Genomic DNA, 19,242 nt, shown 5'->3' with positions numbered 1-19,242 from the left:
GGATGTTAAAATCGCCCACTATAATTATCTTATCTGAGCTAAGCACTAAGTCAGACAAAAGTTCTGAAAATTCACAGAGAAACTCACAGTAACGACCAGCAGGACGATAGATAACAACAAATAAAACTGGTTTTTGGGACTTCCAATTTGGATGGACAAGACTAAGAGTCAAGCTTTCAAATGAATTAAAGCTCTGTCTGGGTTTTTGATTAATTAATAAGCTGGAATGGAAGATTGCTGCTAATCCTCCGCCTCGGCCCGTGCTACGAGCGTTCTGGCAGTTAGTGTGACTCGGGGGTGTTGACTCATTTAAACTAACATATTCATCCTGCTGTAACCAGGTTTCTGTAAGGCAGAATAAATCAATATGTTGATCAATTATTATATCATTTACCAACAGGGACTTAGAAGAGAGAGACCTAATGTTTAATAGACCACATTTAACTGTTTTAGTCTGTGGTGCAGTTGAAGGTGCTATATTATTTTTTCTTTTTGAATTTTTATGCTTAAATAGATTTTTGCTGGTTATTGGTGGTCTGGGAGCAGGCACTGTCTCTACGGGGATGGGGTAATGAGGGGATGGCAGGGGGAGAGAAGCTGCAGAGAGGTGTGTAAGACTACAACTCTGAACTATAAGTGAATGAACTATCTTGCAACATATTAGAATAGAGGTAGAGGTCCGACCTTGATCATTGACATCCACTTATCACGATAGTGACATTCATGTCTTCAAATGTTAGAAGACATCAGTTACAACATATTGGCTACATGCTGCATTTCTCTAGGTATGATCCAGCATGCAGGTGCCTCTGTGTTGGGGACCCCAGCTGCTAGAAAAGGCCAAGGGGGTGGCCACGGTTCAGATAGATGTTGGACTAGTTGGGTGGTTGCCATCGGAGACCCAAGGAGGTTCCGTCATGTGGTGATGTGGTGGCAACAGGGCAAGCTCTCAGATCTGACTTCTGGCTTTGATCTTTGTCCAGTCACTACTAAAACCAAACCACGTTCTCCCATCAGTAGGACCAGTGTAGCTACAAGGTTTGATTAAATGGGATGAGGCGTTCTTAAAATACCTCGATGGCACACATGCATCTATAAATAGTATTAAACTAATGAAATGAAGCTGACCAGAAAAAAAACTGAAATAGCTCAGGTTCATGTCTGCAGTGAAATAAACTTCAAAGTCGAAGGAACAATCACCGCAGCTTGCTTTTTTCTGTTCTTTTTTTCTTGGTGTTATAGTTTGAATTGCAGAGGCAAACAGACTATCAGAAAGTGCATGAGGGGGTGATGGTTTTTGGGGGTGGCAGGTGGACTCGTGGGGCATCTTTCGGAGGACAGCAACTGATTTGGGGGGAGGGTGAGAGGACGCCGAGCGTGGACCTCCTGCAGGGGGGATAAAACTGTTTTTAGAGCAAGACCAGATTAGTGCCTCCGCAGAAACCCCCATGTGTGTACACACACACACACACACACACACACACCCCTCACTCTCCTGTGGTCTGTTTCCACCTCCCAACAATCGTCACTTTCTCCACAGACAAACAGACAAAGCTGCAGCAGACGCACCGTTACTGTGAGAATAAAAAGTTGCGGCTCCCTGTTTCCTCCGCGATGTGCCAACAATAACAGTAAATTTAGAGAGAAATGTTTGCCAGGCCTTTGTTTTGGGACGCCGTTTCACACTAATCTCTCCTGATACATCTGAGACATTAATTCCAATGAATCCCCAAAATCCTCCGTCAACAAAACGGAAAGAGATTCAACAGGGATAAGCCTGGAAAAAGCCACGAGGATTGAGAAGTGCAGCGCAAAAGAAACTGAAAGAAAGGAAATGACGTCACTTATTTTTATCATTTTCATAAATATTTCTGCTTTAAAAAATCCAGACATATAATTTGTCTTACTCTTCTCTTGCTCTTCTCACAGGGGGCCTGAGGTTTTGTCGTATTTCATGTTGAATAAAAGACAAAGTTTTAACAAAAATAGAATAAAAAGCTGACATGATAATGTCATAGGCACAAAAACATCCTAAACATGTCTATTCTGAACATCACATGTGACAAAACAGAATGGCAAAAGGGAACACCAAAATATACTGAATAAAAGTACAGTATTAATACACACAAGCCAAGTGATACTCCTCATCTTCATTTCTCTCTAAGTAACTGCTTGTTTGATACAAAGCCATTCCAGTGACACCCAAGGTTCCTGTGAAGGCCCCTGCTTACCTGAGGCTACTGGTTAACTAACCAACCTTCTACACACCATCATATAAACGTATAAGTAAATAAACATCTGTCTCTAATGGTGTTTTTGACTGTATATGACATCATCACATCAACTCTGTGTGACTTCATTATAAAGTCATCCATACCAATCAATCATAGATATTTTGTTGATCAATATGTGCTTCAGATTATCCATCTAGGCTTGTTGGTTGTTGAGATATACAACAAAAGGTGTTTTATGGACCATAACCTCTCCAAATCTATCCAAGTAATATAAACACCAAGTCTACACACACACACACACACAGAGAGAAAGCAGTGAAAACAACCTCACCTCAAGTTTCCGTCTTAATAAATTAAGACGGAAGATCTGAGATCTGTTTTCTGAGACATTGCTGGAACATGTGCACCTAAATAAAACCCGTAGTATCAGCTGGACACATCTTGTTCATGCAGCTCTGGTGTCCTTGTACGCTTTCATCTCACAGTCCTGTGCTGCACTGCAGAGTGTGTCACTCTGAAGGATTTACTATGCATCACTTTGTCCACACTTTATGTTACAGCCTTATTCCAAAATGGAGTAAATTATTATTTTTTCACAACACCCCATAATGACAAAATGAATTTTTTTTTTTTTGTTTTGCAAATTTGTTTTGTTGCACACGTACACAAGTATTCACAGCCTTTGCTCAATACTTTGTTGATGCACCTTTGGCAGCAATTGCAGGCTCAAGTCTTCTTGAATACGATGCTACAAACATGGTGCACATTTCTTTGGGCAGGTTTCCTCTTTGCAGCACCTCTCCGGTGCACAGCCATTTTCAAATCTCTCCAGACATGTTCAATCGGATTCAGGTCTGGGCTCTGGCTCGAGGACATTCACAGAGTTGTCCTGAAGCCACTCCTTTGATATCTTGGCTGTGTGTTTAGGGTCATTGTCCTGCTGAAAGATGAACCATCACTCCAGTCTGAGGTCAGAGCGATCTGGAGCAGGTTTTCATTCAGGATCTTTCTGTACAATGCTGCATTCATCTTTCCCTCAATCCTGACTAGTCTCCCAGTTCCTGCTGCTGAAAAACATCTCCACAGCATGAAGCTGCCACCACCAGGCTTCACTGTAGGGATGGTGCCTGGTTTCCTCCAAACATGACACCTGGCATTCACACCAAAGCGTTCAATCTTTGTCTCATCAGACCAGAGAATTTTGTTTCTAATGATCTGAGAGTCCTTCAGGTGCCTTTTGTCAAACTCCAGGTGGACTGCCATGTGCCTTTTACTAAGGCGTGGCTTCCATCTGGCCACTCTACCATACAGGCCCGATTGGTGGATTGCTGCAGAGATGGTTGTCCTTCTGGAAGGTTCTCCTCTCTCCCCAGAGTAATGATGGAGATCTAACAGAGTGAGACCATCGGGCTCTTGGTCACCTCCCTGACTAAGGCCCTTCTAACCTGATCACTCAGTTTAGACGGACAGCCAGCTCTAGGAAGAGTCCTGATGGAAACCGAACTTCTTCCATTTATGGATGATGGAGGCCACTGTGCTCATTGGAACCTTCAAAGCAACAGAAATGTTTCTGTACCCTTCCCCAGATTTGTGCCTCAAGATAATTCCTTTGACTTCATGCTTCATTTGTGCTCTGACATGCTGTCAACTGTGCAGTATAAAACTCAATGAGTTAGTTCAACTCAAACCATTTGAGGAAACCGATTGCCTTAAACCATATGAGTTTGCCAACTTAAAGAAAATAATTAAAAAAATGTCATTGTTAAAGTTTTAGTAAGTTAACAATTTATAGTTAACTGAACTTATGTAAATCTAGTTTATGTTTTTCAATAAAAAAAAGTGACAAATAAATTTCTGCCTAAAAAAATTGCATTACATTTTGGATTAGATTTTTTTGATGCATTCTTTGGTTTACTTGTTCACTCTGCATTGTGTTGTATTTGTGATTGATCTCTGCTCCCCTCCACAGCATGTCTTTTTCTTGGTTCTCTCCCTCAGCCCCAACCAGTCCCAGCAGAAGACTGCCCCTCCCTGAGCCTGGTTCTGCTGGAGGTTTCTTCCTGTTAAAAGGGAGTTTTTCCTTCCCACTGTCGCCAAGTGCTTGCTCACAGGGGGTCGTTTTGACCGTTGGGGTTTTTACGTAATTATTGTATGGCCTTGCCTTACAATATAAAGCGCCTTGGGGCAACTGTTTGTTGTGATTTGGCGCTATATAAATAAAATTGATGATGATGTTGATGATGTTGTTATGACTCCGCCCATTTGCTCCCCTCGGGATGCAAACTCATGGTCTCTAGCATGGAAGTCAGACTCTCTAAGCAGAAGGCTAAAACCCAAGGCTCTGGCCTTGTGACCAGAGAATCCTTTTGAGCTGTTGGGAGTGAGGTTTACTAACTGCATATGCACAGCAACACCTGCTGGCCTCCATTACATAAACTCAATTAAAATGAGTGAATGGAATGCACTGGAAATACATCACCAACACTTAAATGCCACAAAACCTTAAATGCACTTAAAGGAACTGAGTTGTTATGACAACAATTCATTTTTGAGTTAGGTTAATTAATGGAAATGAGTGACTATAACTTTTTCAAAGTTTGAATTACATTAACTTAATTATTGTATTAAAATGGAGTGTTCGGTTTAACAGTGTGAGACCTTATATGTAGACAGGTGTGTGCCTTTCCAAATCATGTCCAGTCAACTGAATTTACCCCAGCTGGACTCCAATTAAGCTGTAGAAACATCTCAAGGATGAGCAGTGGAAACAGGATGCACCTGAGCTCAATTTTAAGCTTCATGGCAAAGGCTGTGAATACTTACAGTGGACATGTGATTATTTTTTTGTATTTTTGTATTTGTATTTTTAATACATTTGCTAAATGCATTTTTGTATTTGTATTTTTAATACATTTGCAAAAACAAAAACAAAAAAATATATGTATATTGTCATTATGGGGTACTGTGTGTAGAATTTTGAGGAAATAAATTAATTTCATCCATTGTGGCATACGGCTGTTACATAACAAAATGTGAACAATGTAAAGTGCCGTGAATACTTTGTGGATGCACCTTACAGAGAAAGTCACATGACATTCCAAAATACATGGTACAGTATTTGGGGATAAAATAGGAGAGAGAGAGAGCTTGGTGAACATCAAAAGAGATGACATTATGGCAATAATTTTAAAAAATAGCACGAATGACAGTTATTGAGAGAGGACAAAACCCAGCGGTGACATTCAATCAGTCCACGGAAACAGTCATTTCTCTATTATTTCTCTCAACATTCTAAAAATATCTATACTTTTGTCTACATCTGTAATGGAAGCTGCTGAATTGCATGGGGAGTGTTTGAAGTAGGCAGATGCACATGGATACAAAATATTGGCACAGTGATGTCAGTCCTGTCACCGTAGCGTCCCGTCTGCAGCGACGGACACACCACCTTTTTCTTTTTTGTTATTTTTGTACATTCCTGTGCATGCTCTTTCGTCTGTCGCGAGGGCACTGCTGGCTAACATCAGTGCTGGGTCGTGTCTCGCTCCAGTAAGCACGAGAACATGTGCGCACACACACACACACACACACGTACACACACACTCCTTCAGGCATGATAACTCTCCCACACGCTTTCACAACATAACAAACACGTATCAGACTAAATGTAAGACAGAACTCAACATTCTCTCAAACTGGACTGGTTTGGACCCGTGTTTGGACCCGTGTGGATCCTCCAGCAGCTCTTCAACCTCACTGATTTTTCTTTTCTGAATCCTAAGATTTGACTCCCAGTTTGGTGTATTTGACCATGAAGCAGACTTGAGACTTTATGAGTAAAACCTACTCAGCAAACCTAGTTTCTTTTCAGTCCGTGCTACTGTGATGGACGTTTGACTGCGTTGTAGTACATTGAGTTATAACCCTGCTGCTCAAGGACCTGGTCCTACATATGTTCCCTTTATTCTCTCTGCTCCACTCAGCACAGCTCCATCATGTGTTTTCAGGCTGTCAGCAGCTGGTCATCACTGCATTTAGCCAGTTAGGTGAGAGTAGAACATGGACACTGTGCAGGACAATGGTTCTTGAGGACCACAATTGGGAACCACTGATCTAATGTGAACTCCAGTCAATCGCATTTTCAAACCAGCCCAGTCTCATAGGGATCATGAAATACTTCACATTGTCATGAAGCAGTTAAGTTTCAGTCACTATTTTTAACCCAAACCTCAACACCCAACCCCAAATTTCATAATACTGTCAAAATAATGTTGTGATACCATCACAAAAATGTAACACATTTCGTGATGGTATCAACTAAATCAAGTAATACATTAAATCAATTTTTGTGATGCCATCACAAGCTTTATCATTCATCTTTAACAGTCATATCGGACACAGCAAAGTACCTTTGTATACTACAACTACTACAAACAATCTGTGGTAGATGTGCTTATAGTCAAGATCTTAAGCTTTAATTCAGTGTGTTAAAATACCACATTAATCAGTGACGGATTACAGCTATTTTTATACAGTTTCACAATTGGACAAATGAAATACAAGTATTATGAATGCAAATCATCACTTTCACAGTCAGTTTTCTTGAGATAAGGGGATGAACATTTCCAAGTCACTGAGTATGTGCTGGACTTCACTGATTTCATTCAAACATACAAACAGTATGGTGCTGCTTGGTACATCTGTCTGCAGCAGGCAGATCTGTTCATTGAACAGAGACAAATGCATTAAACATTATTTCTTCTGATATATAAGAACAGATGTTATGCATGCAGGGTCCCAGTCCTGGATAAATGAGGAGGGCATCCGGTGTAAATTTTGCCAAATCGAATTTCCATACCGGAGTGGTGGAAGCCCAAATTAACAATGACCAAAGATTAAGAGGAAGAAGAAGAGGTGGAGAATGTGCCCGGAGACAGCAGGAGAGGAGAAAAGTTTGAAGTGTGGAAGTGAGAGTTCACACATACTGCCAACTATGTGGAATGTTGGGAGTATGACCTTTAACAGGAGAGAGTTGGCTGATATGATGGAGAGAGAGAAAGGGAGATATACTAAGGCCAAAGAGGAGGTGGGTTCAAGTTGTATCATGGTGTGGATGAGAGGAGAAATGGTGTTGGGTCATTTTAAAGGAAGAGTATATTAAGAGTGTGTTGGATGTTAAGTGGGTGTCCAACAGGGTGAAGAGTGTGGGTTTGGAAACTGAAGTGGCGATGATGAATGTCATCAGTGCATATGCCCCACAGGTAAGTTGTGAGATGAAGGCAAAAGATTTCTGGAGTGAGTTAGATGAGGTGTTGGAGAGTGAACCAAAGCATGAAAGAGTGGTGATGGGAGCAAACTTCAGTGGGCATGTATAAAAGGGGAGGAAGGTGCACACAGAGATCCAAACTAAATGGAATTGAAGATTGTGCAGTGGTGGCAGGGTAGAGTGTAGCTAGATAGCATTAGATGTTGGTTTGTAGGATGACTTTTGAGGTGAAGAAGAGACACCTGGAAAACTGGACAACTAGAAAAGTACTGCAGATATGGAAGGAAGGTACTGTGTGTGACATCTGGACAGAGGCAGGAAGACAAAAAGACTTGCTGGTTGAACAAAGATGTACAGGAAAGGATCAGGAGAGATTGTTTGGTAAAAAATAATTGGTAAATTTGTACAGATGGTGAAAGTAAAGAGAAGTACAAGGAGATCTGGCAAAAGGTGAAAAGACAAGCGGCAAAGGCTTAGGAAAAGGCATATTTATATAGTTATATATTTATATATAAATAAATATAATAAATATATAAATAATATAAATAAATATATATACATTTATTTATATAAAAGGCTGTGCAGCAGTTTAAAGTAATAAAGGATACAAATGGAAATGTGCTGACAAGGGAGGAAAGTGTGTTGGGAAGGTCGAGGGAACATTTTGAGGAGCTGATGAATGAAGAAAATGAGAGAGAAAGATGGATGGATGATGACAAGAAAGTAAATAGAGAAGTGCAAGAGATGAGTAAGGATGAAGTGAGGACAGCTAGGATGAAGATGAAGATGATGAAAAGTGGAAAGGCAGTGGGTCCAGATGACATTCCAGTGGATGCATGGAAATGTTTAGAAGAGATGGCAGTGGAGTTTTTAACTACATTGTTTAATAAAACCCTGGAAAGTGAGAGGATGCTTGAGGAGTGAAGAAGTATGTTGGTTTGGATTTTTTTTTTAGAACATTGATGATGTGCAAAGCTGCAACAACTACAGAGATGTAAAACTGATCAGCCACAGCATGAAGTTATGGCAGTGATCAACTATCATTTAAATTTTCTACCTAAAAAGTGACTGAAGCTTTGTGAGTCTAAAGTCACAACTGGTGACATGCAACTGATTTTAAAGACTTTAATGGGCAGAATTTAGCACCTCAGCAATTTGGGTGTTTATTTGGGGCAGACAGTCACTGCCTGCACACGCATTTACATCATAAAGGCTTTGACAAGGCGTGGCCACACCCACCGCGTGCGAGCTGTCACTCTTTTTGGAAGGGCGGGCTTGTGTGCCGCTCGCACCCTGCTCGTGCTGTTGTACAGGACGTTTGTCAAGCGCACCAGCAATAGCTATCTCACTGTCACTCAGACTTTTCAAAATAAAAGTATCTCGATTTCGAACTTCAACCTAATAAGGGTTTTAAAATAGCTTTATTCAGTTGGCAGCATTAATGTCATTAATGACATGTTTTTGCTCGCTTTTGATTTTCTCTTCAACTACTGCTGACAGTAACTATTACACTGGTGATGATTCTACACTTCCCTTTTGCATATTTTAATAGCTTTGTCCCAAATAGGAAAGACACGCTTGTCATTGCCAAGAAAAAAGAGAGAAAAACAATGGAGCTGAAAACACGTTTTTGCCCATCTTACCTGTAATTATAAATAGTCCAGTGTGTTTCTGAAAGAATCTTGAAATATAATTTCAGACACCCCTAACATGCACCTTCCTAGTGGTCTGTCTGCGGGAGACAATGGTGTAACGTCCAGTTTGTTTTTTGCTTTTTTGTTTGTTTTGGGGTTTTTTATACACTTTTCCAATTCAGTTTCAATTTATTTCATTTATATAGGACCAAATCACAACAAAGCCTCCTCAAGGTGCTTTGCACAAGTAACCTTACCAACCCCTAGAGCAAGCACACAGACAGCAGTGGCAAGGAAAAACTCCCTCTGATGATTTGAGGAAGAAACCTGAAGAAGACCATACTCAAAGGGGTGACTCTCTGCTTGGGCCATGCTACCAACACAGTTGAGAATACAAATATAATGTGCACGATGCCATTTCTTAATGATCATTGACATCTTGTCTGACTCCCTCACCAGTTTATGGTCTATCTATGTCCTGTGGTCTTTGGTCAATGGTCGATCTATGGTCTGTCTGTGGACTTTGGTTTATGGTCTATGGACTGTCTATGATCTTTGATCTATGGTCTATCCATGGCCAATGGTCTATCTGGTGTGTGGTCTGTCTATGATCTATGGTCTGTCTAGGGTCTATGTTGTGACATAAGCCCAAGGATTCTGTAGTATGTTAAATATAAGCAGCTGTCTGTCTTATGTAATTCATGTAACTTTCTTATCTTCAGAGAGTCTGAATTAGTTTGTGCCAAGTATCTATGGATAAATAGTAATGTTAACTCATTTCTAAATTTTGCTTTTAGTTACAGTATAACTAAATAACATTAGCTAATTAGCATTAGCCTTACCTTACTTTAGCTAATGCATACTACTTGTAGGTAAGGACCCCCAGTAGTTGAGGATAACCTGGTTATCATTATATAATTTGTACTTTAGTCACAGATGCAAGGTCAAGTTCAGATCAGTGGTCCTTATCTAAGATTTGGTCTTTCAGGTAGCCATAATGCAGCACGTTTTTGGAAAAGTTCCTGCCATTATCATCTTGCTAAATACTGTGTTAACTGGAGTTAACTTTAAAATGAATGTTATTTTAACATGCAATTTTAGTACTAGTGCTTAGGAACCCCCTGGAAAAAACAAGTGAATTTAAAAGTCACACATATTTGCATGTCAGCAAACTTTATGAACAAGCTCTATGCATTCAACTGAGTTCAACTTAACTCCTCATCTATACATAATGCTCTGATCACTGCACACATCAAAAATTTAACAAACCGATTTTCTCTTCTCCATGCATGAGGAATTATGGGTCATTGAAAGACTCCATACATTATTATCACTTCATGGGGTGCACCCTGGAGGTGACCATTACTTTATGTATCAGCTTGCCAAAGCCAGTGATGATAATGAAAGGTGGCTGATAATGGCATTATCTGCCCACTGCTAGTGCATGCTCTGGGACAGGTTTTTTTTTAAATACTCTAGTATTGTTGGACAATACTTCCATTAGACCTCCTGCCCCAGAATTTTTTTATTATTAAGATTTTTTTGTTTTGTTTTAAGTGTAGCAGTAGCAGGATAAAAACAGAGTATTAGGTGAAACGGTAAGGTTAAATATAATGTTGTGCCCCAGGATTTCTGAAGGTAGCATCATGTCAGCGTCACGTATGCTGGCTGGTCAAACTAAACAAGCCAATCATAAATACACATCGAGATGGCTGTATTTCGGTGAAAATCGAATAAGATTGGTATTTCTCTGTTATATCTTGTAAATGTTAGCAAGAAATAGACACTTTGAAATCCAAAAATATTGTAATACCACTGAGATGATTTACAAAACATCTCACAGAGATGTTAGCATGCTAACCACCAACTCAGGAACATTGCCATTAAACACGTCATACTGAAACAAATCAACTGAACTTTGGTTCTGTCAAGCACAGTGGAAAAGTTCACAGTGACAGGATATTTTTTGATGAGTGACAGTGGGTCTTATGTGCTTTTTGTAGTGGAAGTGATAATAATGACAATAACATGATTTTATTTTGGACCCTACAGTCTATCATTTGCCCTCCATCTGTGGTTAGCAAGCTGCTAATGACTAGTAGGGTTCGTAACAACAGATGGAAGGCCTGGAATAAAATGACATTATTGTACAATTAATTATCATATCTCAGAAAATAAATAATATATTAAAACAATGTTTTCTGCGTGGATTTCTGCTCTTACCAAATGTATCAGGCGATATCAAGTGAAGTAAAAAAAAATTGGTTGAGTAGGTGAGACACTAAAATCATCTGGACGCCAGCTTTATTTTTTATTTATCACCATAATACATTATATTTGCATTTTTCTAAGTATAATACCTATATTGTATTTATAATTAATATTTCATACTCTTGTTTTTAGCGATCGTGGGGTGCTTTTATTTTGAAGGGCTTTTGCAGAAGTGTTTTGTGTTAATGTGGCTAGCTTTGCCAGAGTGTTTTTGTCCCCACAGACAGGGAGCAGATGATCAAAGCATGTTCTGCAGAGACAGACTGTCCACGATGTCCACAGCAGACTCATTTCACCTCAGTTGTTCATTCGCCTCTTAAATGCCAATGAATGGAGTTACTTTTTGCCTTGTTGGAATTCCACCTGATTCAGTAAGTCATCAAATACAGTTATTTATTTTTTTCAAATCTGACTATTTTTTTATTGACATAATTTATGCAAAACCTGAATTTGCAATGTGTCTTTGTTTGAGCAGCAGCAAATCAGGCACTTTCAAATCAGTGCATTAAAACTATAAGAGCATTTTTTTAAGAGTGCATCCTGCCACCAGTGACCCAAAACACCCAATGAAAAAAAAATGAATTCACTTGGAAATAAATTGTATTTTTGTTTCTTTCCAACAGCATACTGCCTCATTTCAGGTGAAAGGCAGAAGTTTGAATTTTGTGTTTGTATGTTTCATGATGATATCACTCCCTGTGTTTGGTTTTCTTTTCATGTGACACTGTATGTTCATGGTTTTACCACCTTTTATATCTATCAAAATATAACACAATTTAGATATACAACCCCTGGCAAAAATTATGGAATCACTGGCCTCGAAGGATGTTCATTCAGTTGTTTAATTTTGTAGAAAAAAAAGCAGGTCACAGACATGACACAAAACTAAAGTCATTTCAACTTTCTGGCTTTAAGAAACACTATAAGAAATCAGGAAAAAAAAAATTGTGGCAATCAGTAATGGTTACTTTTTTAGACCAAGCAAAGGGGAAAAAATATGGAATCACTCAATTCTGAGTCAGTCAATTCTGATCGGTCATTTTGGGCGACTGGCCATGAACGGAGGGCCTCTGAAAATGCATACCGCCCTCCAAAAGCATGTTATTGTATTATTACTGTTGTATGGCTGGGGGGCCTGGCTGCCTTTTTGTTTCTGTCTTTTGTTTTTCCTTCCAGGTGGCTTGCATTTGGGACTGAGTGGCTGTGTTGCTGAGGTTATCAGGACCTCACCCTGATCACCTGCGGCTCGTCAGGACTCACAGCTGTGGTGCATCTATATGGATTGGAACATGGTGGCATTTAAGACTGGAGTGTACAGTGTGTATTTGCCAGAGACTCGACCTTGTGACCAGACGGGTGAGATCGTCGTCTCGGGAGCCATCTCATCATCAGTGGATGCAGAGAACGTCCAGGGTTTGATGCACGGTCTGTGAAAGAGGAGGGGGTGAGGTCTCACGCTCGTCAGCACACTTCCTGAGGTACGTTAGATTTTGTGACTAACGTTTATACAGTCAGTAAATGTGGTGTCCCTCACACCTTATTATATTGAGCTGTACGTTAGTCATGTATCGGCTTCCACTGCAGTGGAGTTTTGTGAACTGGATGTTCCATGCCTGCAGGTTGGGAAGCTGATTAGTAATTAAGCCAGGAAGTGTTTGCTGTTTGTACACCTTTGAGTGGTCTCTCTGTGTGTAGAGTGTGGACTCACATAATGGTTCCTTCTTTCACAGACTCGGTTTGTTGCGGCCACCTGGGGGGTGTCAGCGGGGTCCTTGGGTCCGAATGGCTTCTGGCTCCGGACTGTTAGCGCTGCTGGGAGCGCACCGTATCACCACCACGCCAGACCGCACACTCTTTTGTTGTTTTGTATCACATCACTGTTATGTATTAAATTCAGTTAGCCTTTGTACCGTGCTCTGCTTATTTCATACTGGGTCCTTCAAACGCTGGTCGGTTCTCCGAGCTGCGTCCGACACATAACAATTACCAATGCACAGCGCCACTAATATGTCAAGAACGTTTGAATTGTTTTTTTTTTCTTAAGATTTTGACTATTTCATGGTATAATCAAAGTTTTATTTGGTTTATTGTACTGTCAGAACTGTGCAATGCGTGTTTTTATTTTAAATGTTGGCTGTGTTGGTGTCAGTCAGATTGTCTGATGTATGTGGAATGTTGCCGTAGGTTTTGCTGTTGTAGGTTTTTGTGTTGGCCACTAGTAGAAATCCTTGCAGGGGCTTCTCAAAGCAGGGGGGGATTTGGGGCCACATGTTGATTTGGCGAGGTGTGTAACACTGCAGACACCTTATGATACACGATACATGACTTTAAATACTCTCATAATATTTCTGATCTTGACTTGGAAATGCATCTATGGCAAGTCTGTTCTATAGGTGCCATTTTATTATTCTAGGCCCTTACATTTGTGGTTTAGCATGAGACTGAATTGTTGTTGAATTTTTTTATTTATACGAGGTGCGTGAGAAAAGTAACGGACCTTATTATTTTTTTCAAAAACCATATGGATTTGAATCACGTGTGATTACATCAGACATGCTGGAACCCTCGTGGGCATGCGAGAGTTTTTTCATGCCTGTCGGTTACGTCATTCGCCTGTGGGCGGTCTTTGAGTGAGGAGTGGCCCACCCTCTCGTCGATTTTTTCATTGTTTAAGAATGGCTCAGAGACTGCTGCTTTGTTTGATCAAAATTTTTTCAAAACCTGTAAGGCACAACTGAGTGGACACCATTCGATAAATTCAGCTGGTTTTCGGTGAAAATTTTAACGGCTGATGAGAGATTTTGGAGTTTTACTGTCGCCGTAAGGAAGGCCCACGGCGCTTGACGGCGATCTGCGCTCCGGGGCGGTGTCGTCTCGCTGTTTCAAGCTGAAAACTTCCTAATTTCAGGCTCTATGTACCCAAGACGTCTTGAGATAACAGAGAACTTTCAGAAGAATTCGGAATCAGGAGTTTATCCAGACATTCCACTGTTAAAGGAGATTTTGTAATGAAAGAACGTGCGGGCAGATTCACGTCGGGCCGGACCCGACCGCGGGGGGTCGCCACAGGAAAAACCCCTCCATTGGAAACCTTAACGGACAAGTTGGAACATGCCCAGCTGTTAAACAATTTCTCAGATACTCACTTGTTGAAAGCCATCAAAAGCCGCCTGAATTTTACAAATGGTTTTCAACACGGAGGTGTTTTTCATGTCGTAGCGCAGACGGATTTGCCACATCGTCACGGATCCGACTCGGCAAATTTGCCCGCACGTTCTTTCATTACAAAATCTCCTTTAACAGTGGAATGTCCGCATAAACTCCTCATACCGGCTTCTTCTGAAACTTCTCTGTTCTCTTACGACGTCCTGGGTGAACAGTGCTTTAAATTAGGATGTTTTCAGCTCGAAACAGCCAGACGGACGCCACCTCCGACCGCGCCGCGCCGATCCGCTTTGTGGGCTGTGCTTAAAGCGAAAGAAACTCCACAATCTCTCATCAGCCGTTAAACTTTACACCAAAAACCAGCTGAATTTCTCGAATAGTGTCCACTCGGATATCCCTCACAGGTCCTGAAAAAATTTGATAAAACAATGCGCGCCATCTCCAGCAGCGTCTCAGACAAAGAGATTCCGACGGGAGGGGGAGTCCACACCTCAATCAAAGCCTGCCCACAGGTGAATGACGTCACCGACAGGCATGACAAAACTCACGCATGCGCACGAGGGTTCAAGCATGTCTGACATAAAAACATATGAATCAAATCCATTTATTTTTTGAAAAAAATAAAAAGGACCGCTTTTTTATCACAGACCTCGTACTTTTTGTGTTAACCTATATTTTAAAATTTTACTCTACATGTCACCAGTGAATGGACTCCAATGGCGCCCGCATACGTGTGGGGAAGAAGCCTGTATTTATTTGAGATAAACATACTTGAACCTGAAGTTACATAACTGTTTGATTCCCAGTGAAGTTGTAAAATGTGAAGGGTTATCTCTGAGTTTTATGGTTTGTTGATAAACCACAAAAAACTCTTTTCTTGTTGACCACAAAGTTGCTGTTGCTGCATACTGCTGGTGTCTGTCCGTGTTTGTGCACATAACTACGAAATGGAAAAACTATGATGTCAAATTAGTACCGGTAATCGCTGATATTCAAAAACTGATGCACAATCACAACAATATTGAAATAATGTTGATCACTTGCATCATATAAAAACAACTATTGCATAATTTCTGTTGGACAAATGAGGGAAGCTAAACAGTGTTCTGCTTGTGTAATGCAAAAATAATTTGATAAATAAATAATTTCCACATTTTATACATTAGCAAAGTGTGGCCCAGCTTGGAACTTCCTACTAGTCCTAGGGTCCACGAGTCCTAGTGTTAAGGACAGCATGTTGAAGCTGTTTTTACATTTATGGTAGGGTATATGTTGCACGAAAGTAGGTTAAGTAATTTAAAACATTTAATTATGGTGAATTACCATTATTTGTTGATTTTCAATTCAACAGATTTATAGACAACAGTACAATTAAAGGCAATTAATGATGTATGTCAACAGAATCATATATTTAATTTTTGTAAATTGAACAAAACTGGACCTGGTTTGTCAGATATTTGAAAGTGTTACATTTATTTATGAACTTTAAAATCAGTTTGGGGTTGTAATATACACCATCAAATAATAAAAAGAGGTAAGGACCAGTGGACCCTACGACCAGTAGATCTTAGGACCAGTGGACCTTAGGACTAGTGGACCCAAGGACCAGTGGACTTTAGGACCAGTGGACCTTAGGACTAGTGGACCCAAGGACCAGTGGACCCTATGACCAGTGGACTTTAGGACCAGTGGACCTTAGGAATAGTGGACCTTATGACTAGTGGACCCTAGGATCAGTGGAACCAAGGACCAGTGGACCCTGGGACCAGTGTACCTAAGAACCAGTGGACCCTATGACCAGTGACCTTTAGGACCAGTGGACCTTATGACTAGTGGACCCTAGGATCAGTGGAACCTAGGACCAGTGGACCCTATGACTAGTGGAACCTAGGACCAGTGTACCCTAGGGCCAGTGGACTCTAGGACCAGTGGACCCTGGGACCAGTGTACCTTAGAACCAGTGGATCCTAGGACTAGTGGACCTTGGGACCAGTGGACCCTAGGGCCAGTTGACTTTAGGACCAGTGGATCCTGGGACCAGTGGACCCTAGGACCAGTGGACCCTAGGATTAGTAGACCTTAGAACCAGTGGGCCTTAGGACCAGTGGACCTTTTGACTAGTGGACCCTAGGACCAGTGGACTCTCTCTGGCACAGCTAGTATGGTTTGAACATGTGCTCTCCTTCAGAAACACACTGTTTTGAAGGTTGTGGGAATGTTTTCATGCATTTGTCTGTCATATACAACATGTCAACCTCCCAGATGATATGAGACAATGAATAAGTGATGACATTTAAGTGCATCATACAAATTCTTTGAAAGTGCATTGACAGGGTTGGGTAGGATTACTCTGAAATGTAATCCAAAAGTAATCAAATTACAAGTAATCCAAATGTATGTATATACATACATGTAATCCACATGTATTCTTTCAAAGTAATCCTACCCAACCCTGTGCACTGACACAGTCGCTGCAGCATCTGCCCGCTTCCGTCAGGTCTCATGTTTCACAGCATGTGAATGGACTTCAGTACGTGTACTGATGTGACTGTAGCTCTTTAAAGTGAACGTGACTTAAGTGCAGAGCGTTTATTTCCCTGCACGTCTGTGAAGACAGAAGCAGGATGCTGCTTTTACTGGCACACGTCCTTGATGGACGGATTTCCTTTAAACTTGGTGAGAATGTTGCTTGGAAACACATCTAAAGGTGGATAGGTTCTGGAGTAGTGGTACAAGGTCAAAGGTTAATGAAGATATGCTCAAAAAACACCTTTATTGTATAGAACCAAGAGGTCGAGATGGATGATCTGAAGCATATATTGATCAGCAACATATCTGTGATTGATTGGTTTTTAGTGACACAGTCAAAAAACACCGTGACAGACAGGTGTGTCTTCACGTGCACATTTATACTGATGACATTCATTTAAAGTGTCGGGGTCGGGGTCATCTGAACTGCTCCTCCACGATCTCAGGGAATGCGTCGCATATTTTTGCTGTGACAGTTTTACTCCCCCGGCGGCAGAGACGAGGTGCGGGTGGGCGGCAGGGACACAATAAGGATGCCTGTGTGTCCATTGGCCAGCCTACATGTGCACGGTGACTGACAGACAGCACATTGTGGTGGTTACATTCTTTCCTTAGCGGAGAAAAACTCATTCCAGAAACACTTTCAAACTAAAATAAACTCCAGCGGCACCAAATGAAGTTGTCCTAAATGATGTCGGGGGAATATTTTTATCTTCATTCCTCATCGGCTGGACGGCTGCCAGGACACACTGTTTTTGTCCCGAGCAGGCTGCATGTTTTCACATCATCTAACGCTCATTACCGTTATGGAGCTGAGTCACACTCGAGTTAACATCGGGGTCACGGCGGCACGCGAGGCGAAAGTACAGTTTTCAACTTAAACATCAGCTCCCTGTGTGGAACCGATCCCAACCGGGGACCGTGTCCTCTGTCACGCCCAGAACCATCCGTCAGTGCTGCGAGCACGACAACAAGGCGTGCACTGGAACAATAGGAGCCATAAAAATAAAACGTCAGCTTATTTTATTTTATAGAATAAAATCATTTTTAAAAAATACAGTGGCTCAGATTGCAGGTGATGTTTTTTTGTGTCACTGTCAAACAAACAGTTATCTTACACACACACACACAGATTACAGGACACCTCTCTGATTGGCCGGTGTGCACAGTAATAAATGATGCTTCCGTGTTGCATTAAGTTTAATACCAAAGTCAGGTTGGGTCTGAGAGAATGCGCTGGTACCGTGCGTCCGGCCGTACTAAAATACGAACTGGAACAAAATGGAGCCTAATAATCACGAAATGTGGGTAAAATGTAACGAAATGGAGCAGACTGACTCCAAATATGATTCAGTTAAATACTTTTATTTAATTATTTTTAAGCAAAATGGAGCAAAATGGGGACTGATAATAACGAAATGGGGGTAAAATGTAACGAAATGGAGCAGACTGACCCATTGATTGAGGTTTCATCTCTTGAACGCCAGATGGCGCACATGTACTGAGCACATCTCACAAAAAACAAAAGCCAAACAATTAAATAAAAGTACTTATTTGAAGTCAGTCTGGTTACCTCCATTTTGTGAGTATCAGTCCCCAATTTGCTCCATTTTGTCCATTTCGTATTTTAGTACGGCCCCCGTGCATCACTACATTCTGGAACTATCTCAGGTCATGGATAGCAACCACCCAGGCAGACAACCAGACCGCCCCCACCTCTGGAAAGTAACATCCACGTCCAAAAAGGCATAGCCAATGTTCTGTCACCATTATGCTCCTCATCAGAGGCTCAGTAACTGTTTACTTAAGACAAAATGATTCCAGTGTGACCTAGCGTCCTCTGAAGTGATGGCGCTCCACTCGCAAAACCGTGTGCTAACGCAGTATATGGAAAAAAGGCATTTTTGAATTTTCTCAGTCTGGGCGTCTAAAGACCTGGTGAAAGTGTCGGCCTGATGATGCTCGGTTCTAACAGTCATGGTGCTGCAGGACAAACTCTACTGAAGTTGCCATGTGGGCACCACACAGATGAGATAATTGTGGCAAAGGTGTTTGATGAACTGTTGTCTTCCACAACTGGTCCAAATATGAAACTTTTTGAGCGTTTGTCATCTGAATGGAAGAGGTCTGACAGGGACCAGTA

At 41.1% G+C, this 19,242-nt stretch overlaps 1 protein-coding gene across 6 annotated transcripts in view; it reads left to right on the top strand.

Moving 5' to 3' along the window:
• LOC117530690 (rho GTPase-activating protein 23-like) overlaps nucleotides 1-19,242 on the top strand; it is a 207,929-nt gene that overhangs the window by 67,388 nt on the left and 121,299 nt on the right. For 3 of the 6 annotated variants that reach the window (XM_034193572.1, XM_034193569.1, XM_034193568.1), the window contains exon 1: nucleotides 11,625-11,776. The exons of 1 other annotated variant lie outside the window; for it this stretch is intronic. In XM_034193572.1, coding sequence (XP_034049463.1) covers nucleotides 11,726-11,776 — 51 coding nt within the window. In that variant the 5' untranslated portion in view covers nucleotides 11,625-11,725. Of the gene's footprint in view, nucleotides 1-11,613; nucleotides 11,777-19,242 lie in introns of those variants that run through there. 2 more of the 6 variants (XM_034193573.1, XM_034193571.1) reach the window with 2 other exon arrangements.

The sequence above is a fragment of the Thalassophryne amazonica genome, chromosome 18 (genome assembly GCF_902500255.1).
Source record: "Thalassophryne amazonica chromosome 18, fThaAma1.1, whole genome shotgun sequence".
Classification (NCBI taxonomy): Eukaryota; Metazoa; Chordata; class Actinopteri; order Batrachoidiformes; family Batrachoididae; genus Thalassophryne; species Thalassophryne amazonica.
The sequence above is the reverse complement of the archived record's forward strand: the minus strand, read 5'-3'. Positions and strand labels throughout refer to the sequence as shown.